Consider the following 22,250-nt stretch of genomic DNA (forward strand, 5'->3'; position numbering starts at 1 on the left):
ACATTGTATTTATAGGGTAGATGTAGGGTATTATTCAATCGGCAACGCCCGAATTTTGCCTTTTTTTCGATTTGCTACCACTGTGCGATGGTGTTTTGTTGACGGTTTGGAAATTTTCAAAAAATTTTCTCTGAAGTTCAAAGCCCACCAACCTATGCCTTTAATCGCTCCCACTACAAAAAATCTTTTAAGCTTTTATTTTGCATTTATGGCTTAGTTTTTATTGCCTTAGGAAAAAAAATATATTTTCATTAGATTTTCCAGATATTCTATTTTCCACATCTTTTGTTCACCATTTTGTCATATGATTTCAATTTCAATGTGCATTATTTTGTTTCGTCTAATACTCCATAATATTCAACGGTCACATCAATGCCTGTATTTGGCCTTTTGGGTACTATACTTATAATTCCACCAGAAAATCTGACCTTAAAGGGCATTTTATCATGAGCATTATTTATAACTCTTATACCAGTCATGATGTGTTTAAAATCCAACTCCTGCAAAGAAGATTTGTTTGTTTTGTTCAATACCAAAACAACAACAATCGATGTGTTACTGTGAAATATTTACATCGGGAGGATAGTCTACTGTAAGGCCGCGACTTTTAATATCTATTATGTGGTGGCGTAGATAAAGTGGATTATACACATATCCCAAAACTGAAGTCTGTGCTGAAGCAAAGGAAATCGTGGCAAGGATAACGGATAACACGACCATAGCGGTTAGATTGCTTACAGTCTTCATGCTCTATGAAATGATTTTAGATGAAATAGAAATTATCAAATATTTTTAAGACTCGAAAATGAGTGTAGCGGATTATTTATATAGGCTTTTGGTTGGAATGCTGTTGTTTTGCTTTTTTTAATGGGAATTTGAGATGGTGAGGCATGTATTAAATGAAATGCATTTATTACTCACTCGGCATCTTAGAGATGCAGTTATGCATTTGCAAATGCGTTACAACTAGATTGGATCTTATACAACAAACACTTAAGTGTCTAAAATTTATGGAAAGAGGTGGTGTTTAGCTATAAAAATTTGTCATAAAAGCATAAAAAAAAAATAAGAGCGTGCCAAGTTCGGCCGGGCCGAAACTTTTATACCCTCCACCATGCATCGCATTTGTCGAGTTCTATGTGCAGTATCTTTTTTTAGGCAAACAAAGAATATTGAATAAGAACTGTTATGCTATTGCAGCTATTTCAAGCTATAGTCCGATTCGCATCATCAATGAATGCTGAACATTCTAGAAGTCTTTGTGTAATATTTCAGTTCATTCGGATAAGAACGGCGCCTTGTAGGGGCCCAAGAAGCAAAATTGGCAGATAGGTTTATATGGGAGCTGTATCAAGCTATTGATCGATTCAGACCATATAAGACACATATGTTGTGGGTCATGAGAAAAGCCATTGTACAAAATCTCAGCCAAATCGGATGAAAATTGCGCACTCTAGAGGCTCAAGAAGTCAAGATGCCAGAGGGGTTTATATGGCAGCTATATCAGGTTATGCAACGATTTGCACCATACTTGGCACAGTTATTGGAAGTCATAACAAAACATCTCATTCAAAATTTCAACCAAATCGGATTAGAATTGCGCCCTCTAGAGGCTCAAAAAGTCAAGAGTCATTGTCGGTTTATATGACAGCTATACCAGATTATGAACCGATTTGAATCATACTTAACACAGTTGTTGGAAGTGATAAAAAAACGCTACGTGCAAAATTTCAGTCAAATCGGTTGAGAATTGCGCCCTCTAGGGGCTCAAAAAGTCAAGACCCAAGATCGGTTCATATGGCAGCTATATCAACACATGGACCGATTTGAACCATGCTTAGAGCATTTGTTGAAAGTGATACCAAAACACTACGTGCAAAATTTCAGTCAAATAGGATAACAATTGCGCCCTCTAGAGGCTCAAGAAGTCAAGACCCAAGATCGTCTTATATGGCAGCTATATCAAAATATGGACCGATTTGAACCATGCTTAGAGAATTTGTTGAAAGTGATAGCAAAACACCAAGTGCAAAATTTCAGTCAAATCGGACAAGAATTGCGCCCTCTAGGGGCTCAAAAAGTCAAGACCCAAGATCGGTTTATATGGCAGCCATATCAAAACATGGACCGATTTGAACCATACTTAGCGCAGTTGTTGGAAGTGATACCAAAATACCACGTGCAAAATTTTAGTCAATTCCGACGAGAATTGCGCCCTCTAGAGGCTCAAGAAGTCAAGATCTCATATCGGTTTATATGGGAGCTATATAAGGTTGTGTACCGATTTGCGCCATACTTGGCAGAGTTATTCGAAGTGATACCTGAATACTAAGTGCAAAATTTCAGTCAAATCGGACGAGAATTGCGCCCTCTAGGGGCTCAAAATGTCAAGAGTTGCCAACGTCGAATGCAACAGTGGTGAGACAGGGAGACGGTGGACCATTCTTGGCATCACTTTATCTGCCTTTCGACTCTCCAACACCGCCACCCATGTCGCAGCTGCAAAGGCTGGTGAGGAAAGCAAAACAGACAGGAAACGAGGTACTAATAGGGTGCGATGCGAACTCTCACCACATTTCGTGGGGTAGTACCAACACTAATAAGCGGGGCCAAGCCCTGGCAGAGTTCTTCAATACTAATGACTTATAACACTTAAAATTGGTAACACCGTTACCTTTGTTAATAGGATTAGGGAGGAGGTATTAGATGTGACGATATGTTCGGAAAATCTAGTCTATGAGGTTCACTATTTCTCTGACCATCGCTACCTTAGGTTTAGAATAGCAATGCCAGCGGCGAATCCGATCAGCTTCCGGAATGAGTTGAAAACCAAGTGGACAAAATTCGGAAGGCTACTCAGAAGAAGACTTCGACAAGATAATTTAGATTGTCCAAGCATAGAAGAGATTGACGAAAATGTCAACAGGATTACGACTGCACTGGTGGGATCCTTCAAAGATAGTTGTCCTCTTCGAGAAAAAAAAGTCAGCCCAAGAGAAACCCTGGATGACCGGGGAGATTCGTAATAATGGGAAAAGGGAGCACATACATTTTAACAGAGCACGTTGTAAAAAGGCGGAAGTTTATTCGGATGTGTATTACACAAGGCTCAAGGAATACAATAAGATAACCAGAGCGGCTAAACGTGCCTCCTGGAAGCTTTTCTGCGAACAGGTCGATAGCGCTAATGACGCCGCCAAGATAAAAAAGTTTCTCTCAAAAATTCATGTCCAAACTGAAACCTTAGTAGACGACACGGCAGTGAGAGCAGAGACAACGGAGGACATGTTGAGGCTTTTGATGAAAACCCATTTTCCACAGGATACGAAGGGACTCACGGAGACAACGAAATCTTGGAATAATGAAGTTGATCGAAGGTTTATAATTACGGAATTTATGATAAGGGAATCCTTAAGGAGCTTCAAACCATTAAAGTCATCAGGAGCTGATGTAATATTTCCGGCGTTACTACAGGAGGACACCGTAGCGCAGAGGTTAGCATGTCCGCATATGACGCTTAACGCCTGGGTTCCAATTCTGGCGAGACCATCAGAAAAAAAAAATTTTTTCTGCGATGGTTTTCGCCTCCTAATGCTGGCAACATTTGTGAGGTATTATGCCATGTAAAACTTCTCTCCAAAGGGGTGTCGCTCTGTGGCACGCCGTTCGGATTCGGCTATAAGAAGGAGCTAAAACTTGAATCGGACTGCACTCATTGACATGTGAGAAGTTTGCCCCTGTTCCTTAGTGGAATGTTCTTGGGCAAAATTTGTATTACTACTACAGAAAGAGGCAGACTATCTGGCGCCTCGTCTTGCATATACTCCGAAAGCCAGGCAGGAGGCAAGGGTGGTGTTTATACCCAAGCCCGGCAAAGGCAAGTTATGCGAGGCCTACAGACCCATAAGCCTTACGTCAATTCTACTCAAAACTTTGGAACGTATTGTGGACACCATGATAAAGAGTATGCCATCCAGCAAACTGCTTAAAAACAAACAGCATGCCTATGTCAAGGAAAGGTCGTTGGAGACTGCCTTGCACGAGGTTGTGCATAAAATAGAAGAGTCCTTCGATGGCAAAACGTACACACCGGCGGTATGCATTGACATCGAGGGGGCTTTTAACAATGTGCGGACCGACACACTGATCCAATCCTTAGAACAGTACCGGGTGGACCCAGCCCTTATCGACTGGATAAACCACATGCTAAGGAACAGGTAGATAAATTGTGTGTCCTTTGACATAAATATAAGGGAGAAAGTGGCACAGGGCACGCCACAAGGGGGCATTTAATCGCCACTCCTATGGGTGACCACCATAAATGACCTATTACGGATGCTGACTGAGGAGGGATTTGAACCCGTCTGCTATGCAGACGATGTTATAATACTTCTAAGGGGCAAGGATTCGTACCAGCTATGCAGAAAGGCTGAAAGGGTCTTGCATATGGCATATGACTGGGCTAGACCCAGAGGTCTCAATGTTAACCCAGAAAAGACTGAAATATGCCTGTTCACGAGGAAGACGAAGGTGGACCAATTTAATGCACCACGTTTCCTCAATAAGACGATTTCGATATCTGATAAGGTCAAATACTTAGGTGTGATCTTGGACAGGAAACTGAATTGGAAGTGTCACATCAGGAGCGTCTGAGGAGGCTCACAGATGTTGGGCACCATGTAGACGGGCCGTAGGCTCGAAATGGGGCCTTAATCTTAGTGATAGCCCACTGGTTCTACAGGAGCGTGATTAGACCAATACTTACTTACGCCTCAGTAGTTTGATGCACTGCTATGGAGAAAAAATGCAACATAAAGACCATACAACAGGTTCAGAAAACATGTTGTCTTGGCATAGGCGGAGCGATGAGGACCACGCCCACTAGAGCCCTGGAGACTATTCTAGATATCCGACCAGTAGACATACAGATTAAGTGTGAGGCAGATACTGCGGTTATGAGACTTAAGGCGATGAGAGATGGATTAAGGATGGGAGTAGCTCATATCATCGCTGTATAATCGAGGCGACGATAGGAAACCTGAAAGGAAGGGAAGAGGATTCCGATCGGATACCTGAGATGAACCTTGAGGTCCAGGGCGAGGCACTGCTGCCAGCGGCACAGTCTTGGATTGACGGAATCCTAGTATTGCCGTCTGGAAGATCACGTTACACGGATGGATCAAAGCTAGAGGACAGAGTGGGCCTGGGGGAATACATTGAGAACCCAGGGACTGAGATCTGTTTTAGGCTGCCCGACCATATTTTGGCCCTGCAGGCGGAGATCCGGGTGATCACGGAATGCGTGGAGTGGTGTTGTGCCAACGCGAGGACGTTGAGTGTAAACATCTTTATGGATAGGAAAATGACCATGAGGGCCATAACGTCCAGGACGATAAAGTCAAGAACTGCCTTGCAGTGGAAGAAGGAGATTAACGCCATCTCTGAGGATGGCAAAATCCGCATCGTTTGGGTGCCGGGCTATAACGTAGTAAAGGGGAATGAAAGGGCAGATGATTTGGCGGTGAAGGCCAGAGGACTGAAGCTAATAAACTTGGTTAACCCGAAGCTTTTCGGGTCGACGCAGTCCGATTTAAGGGCGTGGTTGACGAATACGCATGCAACACTGTGGAACAGCGAAACGATTGATAGGACGGCAATAATCCTTTGGGGGGATCCAGGTCGTGAAAAGACGAGGCTTTTACTGAAAAGAAGTAAGAAGGAGGTCAGTATAGCTATGGCTATCATGAGGGGACCCATAGGATTACGAGCTCACTTATGTAAAATCGGTGCGGCAAGTGGTAGCATGTGTAGGGTATGAGGGAAGATGATGAGACGTTGGAGCATTTCCTTTCTCATTGCCCGGCTTCCTCGTCTAACAGACACTGGCACTTAGGTGGGGCCACTATACCAAACATGAACCAACTTATGGAAGTGACATGGAAAACAATTAATTATTTCTTTTATTTTATTATTGGTTTTTGTTTTATTTTATTTTATTTTATTTTATTTTATTTTATTTTATTTTATTTTATTTTATTATATTATATTATATTTTATTTTATTTTATTTTATTTTATTTTATTTTATTTTATTTTATTTTATTTTATTTTATTTTATTTTATTTTATTTTATTTTATTTTATTTTATTTTATTTTATTTTATTTTATTTTATTTTATTTTATTTTATTTTATTTTATTTTATTTTATTTTATTTTATTTTATTTTATTTTATTTTATTTTATTTTATTTTATTTTATTTTATTTTATTTTATTTTATTTTATTTTATTTTATTTTATTTTATTTTATTTTATTTTATTTTATTTTATTTTATTTTATTTTATTTTATTTAATTTAATTTTATTTTATTTTATTTTATTTTATTTTATTTTATTTTATTTTATTTTATTTTATATTATATTTTATCTTATAACAGCTTGTTTTAGTTAATCTATATTTTCCTCCTTTCCTCAGACCCCATGTTATTACCACCCATTTAAATATTGCCCCCTAAAATATGCTTTAAATCACAATTGCTACATACACTGCTGTTATGTGTGGATGCCTGTGTATGGGTGTGTGTGACATTCATCCAATTATATTTTAATTACTCTACCCAGCAAACTGATTTGTAACACCGCTCCTCCTCTCTTTTCCTCACCCCTTCCACTCCCTGAACGTAAATACTTTAGTTATTTAATTTATTTTTGTTTGTAATGCTTTACAAAAGCTGTTTAAAAATAAAACAAAGTGTAGTCTTTTTTTATTTATTGTATAAACAAATGTTTTTGTTTGAGTGTGAGTGTTTGTAAATGTTTTTTTTTTTTGTGTGTTTTAAGTGGGTTTGATAGAGAACGTGAATGTGTGTGTTTGTGTGAGCGGTGGAGTGCACTTTTAATTAATACAAAAATAATAAAAATAAAATTATTGTTGCCTTTATTATTACTAGTAGTTGTGTTGTGGGTGCTGCTATTGTTTGTTTTTTGTTTTTCTTCTACTATTGTTGTTATTGTTATTATATTTATTTGTAATTATATATAAATAGTTGATGTTGTTATTTATCTTTGTTTATTTTGGTTTTATTTGCCATAAATCTCTACACGAAATATTAAGCCATAATTATATTGTGATTGCAGTTTAATATTCACAAAATTGAAGCCGGGTCCTCCCGAATAGATTGTGGCATGTCCACCCGTACCATTGGTGACCTGATCGAATGCTCGAATGCCGGTGATAATGCGACCGTTGCCAATGCCCTGATGTGTGTTAACAAAGTGCGGCGGGGAGAAACAAAATAACAAATAATTAATTAAATATTTTCCATATACAGAGAAACTGTTGCGTTGCATTGCGTTTTGTTGTCATTGCTGCGGATGGTTTTGCAAACTCATATCACACATTAAAGAATCACTTAAAATACAATTTAATTGTGTTGCTAATTTAATTCGATTCATATTATAATTAGTAAATTATTGATCTGTGTTTAATATGTTTAAGCATTTAATACACTGAAATAATAATATAATATGTTAGACCGGGCAGAATCTTTATTGAAGTAAGTTGTCTTCATGGTTTCCCATATTTGGTTGAAAGTTATAACAAAATATCCTAAAATTCTGCTGAGAGTTCCGCCAGGTGCTTTAAATTCACAACAAAAGATCGCTAAGCATGAGAGCTATAACAGGTTATGGCTTTATGGTCCGCACACATAGTATAGGAATCCCAGTGTCCCTTATAGAGAATGCGTATCCTGAAGATCCTATCATGTATAGATATCCGTGTCAGCGGTACTTAAGTATCCATTGCTTACAAAATGAATCCGTGTCTATCTCACTCATCCTAAGAGAAATTATGAAGCATAGCTCCCTCTATTAGCGAAAAGCTCCACTGCATCCCAAAGAAAGCTGCCATTTTTTCAAACCTAGATGAGAGATTTAAATGGCGTTTTGGCCTTAGTTTTTTGAATTGTTTTTCCAGTTTTTTGTGTCCTTGATTCCAATAGGAAGCATAATTTCTAATTTTGCTGCCGAAATTCTGGTAATTGATTTCATCATTAGATACGCTACAACATTGAAGGCCAATAGTACTACGATTACTGCGAGCAGTTGACAAAAAGACCTTCACACTAAACCCTAGCTTTCCAAAACATCGCAAAATGTTTATTTTGCGTTCTGGTCACATATTTTCTATGAAACCACATATTTTTTTTTTTTCGTCTTCCATTGTAAATATTTTTAATTTCATTCAACATTCATTTTATTTTTTGTTATGCAAAAAATATTCAAAATGAAAAAGAAAAATATGCCCCAACAACCAAACATAAGACGCATGTGTCGTCTACAATGGCGGGCTACCATGACAAAAAAAAAAAAAACAACATCGTCTTATCGCCATCGAACCCCATATAAATTTATATGAACACACACTCGCACACACATGGGCAAACGGATTTGCTCACATATGCTTATGGAGTACATTTTTTTTATAATGTCAAGTAGCCGCATATATTTCGGTTTTTTGTGTGGACGAAACAAAATATAAAACGTTTGGCGAAAAAAAAAAAATCACGCTCTCAAAGATTTCCGGTAACAGGAAAACGCAATTTTTGCAAAAAAGTACCCACACATACATTATGACAAAGACCCGCAAAACATACAGACACAAAAAGCTTATGTATGCCATCACTAATACGCACACTTGCATTTATGCAATAAACAAATTATGACTAATTTCTGTCACATTGTACTATGGTTGTACTATAAGTACACTGAGAAAAAAAAATACGTTCCAGCAAAACTTGGAAAAATGATGAAGAAGATTTTTGGCATAATTTTGCCAAAGACCTTTTGGATAACATGAATGGTAACAAATAAAAGCTTGCTTAGTTCGGTCGGACCCAATCTTATATACCCTCCACCATGGATCGCATTTGGCGAGTTCTTTTCCCGTTATCCCTTTTTTAGACAAACAAAGGATGCAAATGCAAATTTGCATATAAAAATTTTGCCCATGAATATTCCATTAAGGAACAGAGGCAAACTTCTCACATATCAATGAGTGCAGTCCGATTCAAGTTTAAGCTCAATGATAAGGGGCCTCCTTTTTATAATCGAGTCCGAACGGCGTGCCGCAGTGCGACACCTCTTTGGAGAGAAGTTTTACATGGCATAGTACCTCACAAATGTTGCCAGCATTAGGAGGGGAAAACCACCACTGAAACTTTTTCTGATGGTCTCACCAGGATTCGAACCCCGGCGTTCAGCGTCATAGGCGGACATGCTTAGCTTTGCGCTACGGTGGCTTCCAGATAAAAGGATAAAAGAAAATAATTGCTATGCTATTGGAGTTATATCAAGTTATGGTCCAATTCGGACCACAATAGAACTGAATGTTGGTGACCATAGTGGAAGTCATTGTGTTTACTTTCAGCCAAATGGAAGAATTTTGCCCTTTAGGGGCTTAAGCAGTAAAATCGAAAGATCGTTTTATAGAGGAGCTATAGACCAATTCAGACCATATTTGACACACATGTTGAAGGTCATGGGAGAAGACGTTGTATACCATTTCAGCCAAATCGAATAATAATTGCGCCCTCTAGAGGCTCAAGAAGTCAAGATCCCAGATCGGTTTATATGGTTGCTATATCAGGTTGAATGTATCACTGGTTGAATCACAAGCTGTGTCTGATAGACTGATTCCCTGGCTTAGGGAGATATACTCTGCTTGTATCAGAATGTCATAAACACCTTTAGAATGAAGGGACACGACGGTTATCTTCATTCCAAAAGCAGGAAAATCCTATCACAGGAAGGCGAAAGATTTTCGTCTTATTAGTCTGTCATCCTTTATGCTGAAGACTCGTGAGAGATTGATAGAAACATATCATAGGGCAAAAATCCCAGGAGATTGCCTGCCGCGGCAGCAGCTTGCATATGGTAAGGGCAAGCCCACTAAAACAGCCCACTCTCGCTGCCAAGGAATATACAATGGTAGCATTTCTTGACATTGAAGGTGCCTTCAATAAGGTATCATGAAGGAGTTGGAGTTTCTAGGCACCAACTCTACCATAGGAAAGTTTATAATAAATTACTCACTAAAAGATGCAATACGGCAGGCTTGGGATCTATGGTAGAGGAACACCTTAAGGAGGTGTACTGTCTCTTCTACTTTGGAATATAACCATTAACAATATATTATTATCTCTGGAAGAAAAATGCGCAAGAGTGGTCAAGTATGGTGATGATATAGCAATTGCGGTTAGGGAAAAGTTTCCCAGCACTCTAAGAGATAGAACTCAGGAAGCTCTACGTGCAACAGCAAAGTGAGCTACCGAAAGCGGTCTGGGTATAAATCCTTGCAAGAGAGCAATAGTTTACTTTAGCAGGAGATACAAGTTGCCTACAGTGGAACCTGTCTATGTGGGTGGAAAGAATGTTCCATTTACAGAAAGCTCAAAAAACCTGGGTGTTTTGCTGGACAGGAAATTGAACTTCAAATCCAACATTTTGGAAAGGACCACAAAGGCCACTCTTGCCCTATAGACCTGCAAGAGAGCCATTACCAAAAGTTGTGGGCATAGACTGCGTCTCATGCATTGCGTATATACTGCAGTTGTCAGACCTATAATGCCATAGGGTGTTGTGGTCTGGTGGACGGCGCTACAAAAATCCACCTACTGCTCAATACTTAACCGGTTCCAAAGGCTGCTATATGGAGTTGCGGTCTGGTGGATGGCGCTTTAAAAATCCACCTACAGATCAATACTTAACCGGTTCCAAAGGCTGCTATATGGTGTTGCGGTCTGGTGGACGGCGCTTCAAAAGTTCGCCGACAGCTCAATACTTAACCGGTTCTAAAGGCTAGTTTGTTTGCGCATCACAGATGCACTGAGGACGACACCATCTGAATTTAATGCTACATCTTATGCCAAATTGCAGCGACCACTGCCGTGAGCTTAAGAGAGCTTTCTCTTAAGCTCACGGCCATGGACTTGGCTATGGACGGCTTGATACACTATCCGATGTTCCAAGCAGTGTGGATTACACCCCACCTGAGCCGCTTTTTGGTAAAAATTACTGTACCACTATTGCTGATAGAACCGATTGGAACCACGATATCCCCGGTAACAGAAGCTACATAGACTTCTGTACGGATGGTGCCAATCTAAACGACCATGTGGGCTTTAGGGTGTACTCTAAAGATCGAGCACTGGTCATATCGAAGAGGTTACCCGAGCACTGCAGAGTGTATCAAGCAGAGATCCTTACAATTAAGAAAGTGGTGGAATGGCTAAGAAATAATGTCATTACGACGATTGGCATAAATATCTTCTCAGACAGACAGGCAGCCATTAAATCCCAGGAGAACGTATTTCTGAACACAAAAACCGCCCTCGACTGTGGCAGATCTCTCAACGAGATGGCTGAACAGTTCAAAATTCACCTGTTCTGGGTGCCGGACCACAGAGATATCCCAGGGAATTCTAAAGCGGACGAGCTTGCGAGACTAGAAACTACCTTACACACTCCAGGGACCCTAGAATCTTTGGGTATACCTCTAGCGACATGTAAGCTAAGTTTTCAGGACCAGGCCCGAAGGGCAACGAATGATAGATGGTCACAAAGAGGATTCCACACTTTAGGTTCTCATTTCTTTTAGAACCTGTCCGATTTAGCGGATGTGAACATTCGCAAGATCTGGATGGTTCAACGGTAGGAACTAGAAGGCATTTTCCTTCTTTTGTTTTTGTGGTATCACAATGGACAAGAACGTCTAAGTGAGTCTGATGGCAGACTGCCACTTAAACCTAAACTAATCTAACCTATATTAGGTTATGGGCCGATTTGAACCATATTTGGCACAGTTATTGGAAGGCATGACATAACAAGTCATGCCAAATCGGATAAGAATTGCGCCCTCTAGTGACTGAAGAAGCCAATATCCAAGATCGGTTTATATGGCAGCTATATCAGGTTATGGACCTATTTGATCCATACTTAGCACAGCTATTTGAAGTCATAGCGATACACGTCGTGCAAAATTTCATCCACATCGGATAGGAATTACGCCCTCTAGAGGCTAACGAAGTCAAGACCCCAGATCGGTTAATATGACAGCTTGATCAGGTCATAGACCGATTTCAACCATACTTAGCTCAGTTGTCGGAAATCATTACAAAGCCCCTCGTGCAAAATTTCAGCCAAATCGGACCTACATTCAAATATGGTCCAATCTGATTCATACCCGTATCAAGTGTTGGGCACTCTTATGGGTTGAGGCTCATCCTACTTCGAATCCACTCTTCTCATTTGCCGATGACAGTAGTCTGTGTCATTCATATTCACACAGAAGAAATTGTGGACAGGAGGCGGGCGCATTATGGATGAGACGGTGCGGGAAATATTTCACCTCTTCTGATCTTCTCAATATCTATACTACCTACATCAGGCCGAGAATGGAATTTAACTCTCATACATGGGCGGGAGTTTCAAAATCATCCTTGGAGCTACTTGACTGGTTTCAACGGAGAGCGATGGTGTTGATTGGGGACAGTGGAGTGTCCAATTCAATTGCTTCTCTTGAGCATCGTCGCAATGTGGGTGGCGTTGTATTGCTCTATCGTTATTTTCATGGCATGTGTTCCAGGGATATTCGTCTTCTTATTCACCGGGAATACAAGTCTTGCGAGAAACTCATGCCAGTCGACCGAACCATGCATTAACCGTAAAATTCATTTTTCGCCAGAACCATTCCTATGTGGAATCGACTTCCGGCTAATGTCTTTCCCACCGACTTTGACGTTCAGAAATTCAAGACGAAAAATCAATAAACACTACTCCCTCTTTCCCCCTCTAACCCTTAACTTTCCTAATTGCTAACGCAGGGTTCCCCTGCGTGTTGGTTACGTAAAAAAAACTGGCAGAATACATTTGGCATTCCGCAAAGTCATCGTTGAATTTAAATGTCTTTCTCGTTTGTGGTCAGGGACTGATTGGACAACTATTGGGTTGCCAAAAAAGTAATTGCGGATTTTTTAAAAGAAATCAAATATACTTTTTTTACACTTTTTTTTCTCAAGCAAGCTAAAAGTAACAGCTGATAACTGACAGAAGAAAGAATGCAATTACAGAGTCACAAGCTGTGAAAAAATTTGTCAACGCCGACTATATGAAAAATCCACAATTACTTTTTGGGCAACCCAATATATGCATACACTTGCAATAGACTTAAGCTGGAAGTCGATTCCATTGGGGTTGCGGCGGCCCCATCAGATATTTCGCCAAATTTGTATTCTACTCCCAAACACCTTTCGTTTGAGCCCCATATCACCATGGTCGATAAATATGTCAGATTTCCCAAACATTTGGTACCAAAGTGGATATGAATCCCTTACTCAACTCTAAAACAACTTATATTTGAGCCCCAAATTAAAGAAGGCGGCGGCCCCTTTAATAATTGGGCAATAATAGGATATCAGATTCGTTTTCTATTCTTAAATACCTTTTATTTGAGCCCCATATTGCCATGATTAGACTCTAAGTAACTTTGCCAGCTTTTGCGAGTGGGCAGATTGCCCCTGTAACACAACTCCCGAAGGATTTTTTAGAGTGGTGAGGTCACTCTGGAATTTGTCCCATAATTAGGAATTAAATTTACTTTTATACTCCCAAATATCATCCAATTTAGTCCATTGTTGTCTTCATCGGTCCACCTTTTCATTTGAGAGTTTTTAGGGAAAGAGAATTTTTAAAGAAGGGCGGCCCTCAGTGTCACGGCCGTGGCCAAAAATGGCAAAAGTCAACACATTCGGAAAGTAAATTTTTGGAAGCAATTTGCTAGAGAACTCTTCAACTATTATAACTGTAAAATCCAAAAGCAAATCCAATAATGCTTGGTTACAACTTAAGTATACCGGGGAAAAATCTAGCCCAATCCGTCCGTCCGTTCGTCAGTCGAACGCTCGCTAACTTTCCAAGGAGTAAAGCTATCCGCTTGAAATTTGGCACAAATACTTCCTATTAGCGTAGGTCGGTTGGGATTGTAAACGGACTACATCGGTCCATATTTTAATATAGCTGCGATATAAACCGATTTTGGATCTTGGCTTCGTAAGCCACTAGAGGGCACAATTCCTGTCCGATTTGGTTGACATTTTGCATGAGGTGTTTTATTATGAATTCCAACCACTGTGCTGAGTATGATTGAAATCGGACCATAACCCGATACGCTGTCACATCTGAGGTCATGACTACTTGAGCCTCCAGATGGCGTAATTATTATCCGATTTGGCTGAAATTTGAAACAATAGGTTGTTATACCCTTCATGGGGGTATACTAATCTAGTCATTCCGTTTGCAACACCCCCTATGACCTTTAAACCTATGTACCAAATATGGTATGAATCGGTCCATAACGTGATATAGTATAAAAACCGATCTACGGAATATATTTATTAAGCCTCTAGAGGGTGCAAGCGATCGACCGTTAGAAATTAAGCTGTCGATGGCGAAGGCTCGCTACTCCCCAGACACGAGCATGTTGGCAACTTACCGGAGAGAGGATCAAACTTGGGACTTCCCCCTCCAGATAAGCCCATCTCGATCCCCTCCACACCTAATTCGACGATCGGGAGTATTTCAAATAAGTAAGTTTCTCCGACGCACTCTGTATATGGGAGATATATCTAACTCGAAGAGATTTTTAGTACAATTAGTATTAATATTGGGTTGCCCAAAAAGTAATTGCGGATTTTTTAAAAGAAAGTAAATGCATTTTTAATAAAACTTAAAAAGAACTTGAATCAAATATACTTTTTTTACACTTTTTTTCTAAAGCAAGCTAAAAGTAACAGCTGATAACTGACAGAAGAAAGAATGCAATTACAGAGTCGCAAGCTGTGAAAAAATTTGTCAACGCCGACTATATGAAAAATACGCAATTACTTTTTGGGCAACCCAATAGTATGCAAAATGTTAATAAGATTGACTGGTATAAGCACAGACAAAGGCTCGAGAAGTGAAAAGCGGATGTAAATCTAAATCGATTTCTACGAAATACACCTTCGCGTCAAATTTCAAGGAAATCGGTTAACATATAGGACAAGTAGGACGAAAATATACAAGGGCGGCCCCAAAAGTTGCCGAACTGATGTATAGATGGCGGTAGCAGCATGAAGTAAATACTTTCGTGAAAAGTGGCGTTGTACTAAAACATCTGTATTACCATTCAGTTTATAACACCTCGAAATATTGATTAAAAATTGACCCTATAAAATATATATATTTTTAATCGTGTTGACATTCTAAATCGATCTAACCACGTCCGTCTATCCGCCAGTTCTTCAGTCCGTCTGTCGAAATCACGATTGGGGTCAAACGAATAAAAATATCTCCTTATCAAACGAATAAAAATATCTCCTTAAAATTTTGCAAACGGGCAATATCGGTTCAGATATGGATATAGCTTCCATACAAACCGATCTCTTGGTTTGAGATCTTCAGCCCCTGGAAGCCGCAATAGTTATCCGATTAGGCTAAAATTTTTCGCATATATATATCCCATATACAACGATCTCCCGATTTGAGTTCTGATTTGGCAGAATTTTTTACGTAGAGTACACATGTACCCATCCAACGAGTTAATTTTTATACCCTCCACATCGAAATATGCGTTTGAGACCCCATAAAGTTGATCTAGCCATGTCCGTCCGTCTGTCCGTCCATTCGTACGTCCGTCAGTCCGTCTGCCCGTCGAAAGAACGCTACCTTTCGAAGGAGTAAAGCTAGCCTTTGGAAATTTTGCACAAGTACTTCTTATTGGTGTAGGTCAGTTGGGATTGTAAATGGGCCAAATCGGTATATGTTTTGATATAGCTGGCATATAAACCGATCTTAGATCTTAACCTCTTGAGCCTCTAGATTCGACTGAAATTTTGCACGTCCGATTCGACTGAAATTTTGCACGTGGTGTGTTGGTATCACTTCCAACATCTGCGCTAAGCATGGTTCAAATCGGTCCATGTTTTGATATAGCTGCCATATAAACCGATCTTGGGTCTTGACTTCTTGAGCCTCTAGAGGGCGCAATTCTACTCCGATTTTACTGAAATTTTGCACGTAGTGTTTTGGTATCACTTCCAATAACTGTGCCAAGTATGGCGCAAATCGGTACACAACCTTATATAGCTCCCATATAAACCGATATGAGATCTTGACTTCTTGAGCCTCTAGAGCGCGCAATTCTCGTCAGAATTGACTAAAATTTTGCACGTGGTATTTTGGTATCACTTCCAACAACTGCGCTAAGTATGGTTCAAATCGGTCAATGTTTTGATATAGCTGTCATATAAACCGATCTTGGATCTTAACTTCTTGAACCTCTAGAGGGCGCAATTCTCGTCAGAATTGACTAAAATTTTGCACGTGGTATTTTGGTATCACTTCCAACAAGTGCCCTAAGTATGGTTCAAATCGGTCAATGTTTTGATATAGCTGCTATATAAACCGATATTGGGTCTTGACTTCTTGAGCCTCTAGAGGGCGCAATTCTCGTCCGATTTTATTGAAATTTTGCATGAGGTGTTTTGTTATGACTTCCAATAACTGTGCCAAGTATGGTGCAAATCGGTACACAACCTTATATAGCTTCCATATAAACCGATATGCGATCTTGACATCTTCAGCCCCTAGAGGGCGCAATTCTCGTCCGATTTGACTGAAATTTTGCACGTGGTATTTTGGTATCACTTCCAACAACTGTGCTAAGTATGGTTCAAATCGGTCCATATTTTGATATAGCTGCTATATAAACTTATATTGGGTCTTGACTTCTTGAGCCTCTAGAGGGCGCAATTCTCGACCGATTTTATTGAAATTTTGCATGAGGTGTTTTGCAATGACTTCCAATAACTGTGCTAAGTATGGCGCAAATCGGTACACAACCTTATATAGCTGCCATATAAACCGATATAGGATCTTGACTTCTTGAGCCTCTAGAGGGCGCAATTCTCATCCGATTTGGCAGACATTTTGTACAACGACTTTTCTCATGAACTTCAACATACGTGTCGATTATGGTCTGAATCAGTCTATACCCTGATACAGCTCCCATATAAACCGATGTCCCTTTTTTACTTCTTGGGCCCCTTAAGGGCGCAATGTTTATTCGAATTGGCTGAAATTTTACCCATCGACTTCTACTATGGTCTCCAACATTTAGTTTAATTATGATCCAAATCGGACTATAACTTGTTTTTTTTTTTTTTTAATTTTTAGCAGAGCCCATGGTGGTGGCTTTCCAATATTCGGCCCTACCGAACAAATAACCTTATTTTTTTATATTTGGTTTACTTAAATCCTTACTTCGTAAAAACATTTCTTTTCAGGGTGTATGAACCAGAGCTTAAGTCATACATAATTTTTTTCATCTCATTATCGTTGGATGAGAAAAAAACAAATAATATACACACACGGGGAAAACAAAAATCCCCCCGAGTATTTAGAAAACATTTCAACGAATAGAAAAACATGAGTAAGAGAAATAGAAAGCAACCTTGAGTAAAAAATAAATAAATAAATAAATAAAATAACAAAATCAAAACAATGTGATTGGGATTTTTTGTTTATTTGTTTGTTTGCTGTGTAAATGAAAAGATCACAACCAGCACCGAAACTCAATTATGCGCTCCGATAAGGTTTTACTCAGAATGTCAGATTATTTTTTCCCATTTAAAAATACGAAAACAAAGTAACGACTTGTGTATGTGTGTGTGTGTGTGTGTGTGTGTGTGTTTTACTGTAGAAAAGCAACTCACCGCCGCATGAGTAAAGAAACCCACTGAGGATAGTACAACGAATAACGTTACCGATCCAGTGATAAGGTTTGATACATTTTAAGGTTTTCACAGCGACTGTAGGAAAGTGTTGCCAGATGCAAAGATATAAACGGAAGATAAAAAAGGAGGTCATAAAAATCAAAAGGGAAATTCTTTTCATAAACTAATGACAATATTTTTGTTTGATTCTCTTTCGAGACGAGCTCAATGATCGGAGATTTTTTGTTTGCAAATGGAAAAGGAAAGCCAGAGATCGCAAAACACACACCAACCAACTATGGGGTGTGTTTCGTCTTTGGTTAGACGGCTTAGGAGAGATGGTTTCAAGGGCCGTTCATTGATATGTTGTATTTGTTTCGTATTTATTTGCGAAAACGCCTCTATGATACAAATACGCCATTAATCACGCTCGACAACCCTGTCTATTAGCTTTACTTTTCCCAATGCATGTGTCCGTTTAATGACAGATTTTTTTGTCTGCAACAATTACACTACTTTTATGGTAGATAATATTTTTGATTGATTCAGCATGTTTAAAATTTTTGTCAACGGATAAAAAGCAACCAATTGCGTTCTGGGATTCCAATCAGCGGTATTTATAGACATCAGCGGTATTTATAGACAACTCACCCAGTCAATTATTAGTTATTAAAATCTAAGGCAAAACTTAAAGATTGACTGGGTGGCTGGTCGAAGAATACCGCCCCAAACCCAAAACATCCCAAAAAAGAGATTTATTGGACGAGCATGTGATGTGACTCAAATGAAAGGTATTCGGGAGTATGTTACGAATATAGTCAGGACGAAGGAATAGGCTTTATTACTTGTTGAAATCGGAAGGGGGCGTTACCTCTTTATCCTAAGAACACAACCCAAAATCTAAAGTGAACCGATAAGGACAACATGGATATCAAATGAAAGGTATTGAAGAGCAGAATACGAATATGGTATTAATAATTAAGTCCAAATACCAAATAGGAAGTCGCTCGAACCCCAAAACTTCTAAAAGCAGACAAATTGAACGTCCATATCAATATGGGGCTTAAACGAAAGGTATTCGGGAGTAGATTACGAATCTGACATACAAAATCAGATCAAAGTGTAGGGAGTCAATCCACTCCCCAAAAACACTCCAAATGGGCATATGACCCATCATGACTATATGAGACTCGGTTTGTTTGTTGGTTTCGAAGAATCAAAAATGTCTGAAACGATTTTCTTAAAATTTTTGTGGAAGTAAACATAGGTTATATAATTTGTAGATATCGGATGTTGGCGGATCCTCCCCCTTACCGCCACTCAAAAACAAAAGTGGACTAATAGGCATAATATGGATATCGAATGAAAGGTGGAGACTAGAAAACAAATAATATATTAAAGAAAGGGAAAATCTAAGCGATTGAGCTAAAATTTTGCACATTGTTCTCTACGATTACCACCATCATCCAAGCATAGTATGGCATTTAACTTCTTGAGCACCTGGAAGACGTATTTGTTATTTGTCTCCAACATCTATGGTAAGAATGGTCCGTAACCCTCACCCATACAAACCGACTTTACGATAGGAAATTCAGAATTCTTTAAAATCTTATCTGATTTTATTACAACTTCAACAACATCCATGCCAAAAATTATTCAAAGATTCATAAAAAATTTTTGTTTGGTATTAGATTTTCGCTATTCTCACCTTTCATTGATTCAGGACAAAGACAACAAATTAAAACTAGTTAAAGCGTGCTAAGTTCTGCCGGGCCGAATCTTATAGGTACCCTTCACCATGGATCGCATTTGTCGAGTTCTTTTCCCGCCATCTCTTTTTAGGCAAACAAAGGATAAATGAAAAAAATGATAAAAGAAAAGATTTGCTCTGCTATTAGAGCGATATCAAGATAGGGTCCGATTTGGACCACAATTAAATTATATGTTGGAGACCTGTGTAAAAGGTCAGCCAATTCGAATAAGAGTTGCGCCCTTTGGAGGCTCAAGAAGTAAAATAGAGAGATTGATTTATATGGGAGCTGTATCGGGCTATATACCGATTCAGACCATAATAAACACGTATGTTGATGGTCAAGAGAGGATCCGTCGCACAAAATTTCAGGCAAATCGGATAGGAATTGCGCCCTCTAAAGGCTCAAGAAGTCAAGACCCAGATCGGTTTATATGGTAGCTATATCAGGTTATGAACCGATGTAAACCTAATTTGACACAGTAGTTGAAAGTAAAAATAAAATACGTCATGCAAAATTTCAGCCAAATCGGATAGGAATTGCGCCCTCCAAAAGCTCAAAAAGTCAAGTCCCCAGATCTGTTTATATGACAGCTATATCAAGTTATGAACCGATTTGAACCATACTTGGCACAGTTGTTGGATATCACAACAAAATACTTCGTGCAAAAATTCGTTCCAATCGGATAAGAATAGCGCCCTTTAGAGACTCAAGAAGTCAAGACCCAAGATCGGTTTATATGACACCTATATCAGGTTATGGACCGATTTGAACCATACTTGGCACACTTGTCGGATATCATAACCAAACACGTCGTGCACAATTTCATTCCAATCGGATAAGAATTGCGCCCTCTATAGGCTCAAGAAGTCAAGACCCAAGATCGGTTTATATGACAGCTATATCAGATTATGGACCGATTTGAACCATACTTGGCACAGTTGTTGGATATCAAAACAAAACACGTCGTGCAAAATTTCATTCCAATCGGATAAGAATTGCGCCCTCTATAGGCTCAAGAAGTCAAGACCCAAGATCGGTTTATATGACAGCTATATCAGCTTATGGACCGATTTGAACCAAACTTGACACAGTTGTTGGATATCATAACAGAATACTTCGTGCGAAAATTCATTCCAATCGGATAAGAATTACGCCCTCTAGAGGCTCAAGAAGTGAAGACCCAAGATCGGTTTATATTATGGACCGATTCGAACCAAACTTGACCCGGTCGTTGGATATCATAACGAAACACGTCGTGCAAAATTTCATTCCAATCGGATAAGAATTCCGCCCTCTAGAGGCTCAAGAAGTCAAGACCCAAGATCGGTTTATATGGTAGCTATATCAAAACGTGGACCGATATGACCCATTTACAATCCCAACCGACCTATACTAATAAGAAGCATTTGTGTAAAATTTCAAGCGGCTAGCTTTACACCTTCGGAAGTTAGCGTGCTTTCGACAGACACCCGGACATGGCTAGATCAACATAAAATGTCGCCACGATCAAGAATATATGGGGTCTCAGACGAATATTTCGAGTAGTTACAAACAGAATGACGAAATTAGTATACCCCCCATCCTATGGTGGAGGGTATAAAAACACTATGGCAACACTGTTTATATACAATTAATTAACTGTTAAAGAGTTATTTTTTTTTTTGCAATTTCTTCAATGTGTGATATGGATTCAATCAAAATCTGTCAAACAAAATCGCTTTCTCTTACATTTTTGGGATATTTGATTTCGTGCGTCACATATTTTTCGGGCGATGAAGCATTGAATACTTGTTCGGCATGCAATAACTGTGCTGAGTTGGATATATTGCCCCAGGTGCTGGAGACGGCATAGGTGGTAGCAAGCAAACACACCACCAAGTTGACAATGGTGAATTTCAAATTTGGCATTTTGGCAATAGTTTTTCTTTTTGTTTTTTAGGTTAGGAAGAATTTTTTTTTTAACTTTTAAGAATAGATCAATATCTGCTTGAACTAAAGAAAAATATTTAATTTTCTTTTATATTTTCCGAAACTGCAAGCATTTGTTAGATATCCTTGTTTTGAATTTTATTTTTTTTTTTTCAAACTTTGAACACTTTTTTTTTTTTTAATTCTAGCAATTTTATTTTGCTTTTGTTGTTGTTTGTTTTCTCTAAATTTTTGTTTTTTAGTTTTATGATATTTCTATTGTATTGTGTATTTTGTTTTATAAACCGTTTTGGAGCAGCACATTTTTAAAACTAATTTCAATTTTCATACGAATCCATGTTCGAGTTTAGTTGAATGAAAGACTCTATTCCCTCTGGAGATCTCTTCTGAATTCAAGTTCTGATTATAATTTTTTTGTTTTTGTTTCTGTTTGTTTCAAGTAGCTCCAGCAGCCTCTCTTACGATTCTCTTTGCCTCTGTTTTCTTATCTGTCATGTTTTTTTTTTCGTTGTCGTTTATTGTATTTGGTAGATTTTTTTGAGCAAAAAAAAAAAAGAAAAAAAAATGAACTGAAATGGGAAACCAAGGCATGAAAATGTTTTTGAACTTATGTCCAGTATTGTATCACACACAACGCACACTTACATGCACACACAGATACAGCATCTATATCAGCTGGCAAGGAGCAATGATATCACACTACTGAACCACTGGGCCTGCTTGAAGTCACCAGTGAGAATATCAGTGAGTATCAGTG

The 22,250-nt window shown here is 38.8% G+C and overlaps 3 protein-coding genes across 3 annotated transcripts in view; all 3 read right to left on the reverse strand.

Moving 5' to 3' along the window:
* The window catches only part of LOC106091921 (protein Wnt-5), a 515,558-nt gene that overhangs the window by 312,420 nt on the left and 180,888 nt on the right, over positions 1-22,250 (reverse strand). The gene's annotated exons all lie outside the window — the stretch shown is intronic.
* Positions 194-822, reverse strand: LOC106089104 (uncharacterized). The gene is made up of 2 exons (XM_059370463.1): positions 574-822; positions 194-500 (listed from the first exon to the last, which is right to left on the reverse strand). Exons 1-2 carry the CDS (start codon positions 745-747, stop codon positions 327-329), a joined length of 348 nt encoding a protein of 115 aa, XP_059226446.1. The 5' UTR covers positions 748-822; the 3' UTR covers positions 194-326.
* LOC106089096 (probable salivary secreted peptide) lies at positions 6,752-21,871 on the reverse strand. The gene is made up of 2 exons (XM_013254861.2): positions 21,293-21,871; positions 6,752-7,254 (listed from the first exon to the last, which is right to left on the reverse strand). Exons 1-2 carry the CDS (start codon positions 21,470-21,472, stop codon positions 7,078-7,080), a joined length of 357 nt encoding a protein of 118 aa, XP_013110315.1. The 5' UTR covers positions 21,473-21,871; the 3' UTR covers positions 6,752-7,077.

The sequence above is a fragment of the Stomoxys calcitrans genome, chromosome 5 (genome assembly GCF_963082655.1).
Source record: "Stomoxys calcitrans chromosome 5, idStoCalc2.1, whole genome shotgun sequence".
In the NCBI taxonomy this organism is placed as follows: domain Eukaryota; kingdom Metazoa; phylum Arthropoda; class Insecta; order Diptera; family Muscidae; genus Stomoxys; species Stomoxys calcitrans.

What these genes read in the sequence shown, in the direction of transcription:
- LOC106089104 (XM_059370463.1), bottom strand. Translation starts at nt 747, where the DNA reads ATGAAGACTGTAAGCAATCTAACCGCTATGGTCGTGTTATCCGTTATC. An exon ending in CAGTAGACTATCCTCCCGAT is followed by an intron (nt 501 to 573) that starts GTAAATATTTCA and finishes TCTTCTTTGCAG; the next exon opens with GAGTTGGATTTTAAACACAT.
- LOC106089096 (XM_013254861.2), bottom strand. Translation starts at nt 21,472, where the DNA reads ATGCCAAATTTGAAATTCACCATTGTCAACTTGGTGGTGTGTTTGCTT. An exon ending in AAATCAAATATCCCAAAAAT is followed by an intron (nt 7,255 to 21,292) that starts GTAAGAGAAAGC and finishes AACACACATCAG; the next exon opens with GGCATTGGCAACGGTCGCAT.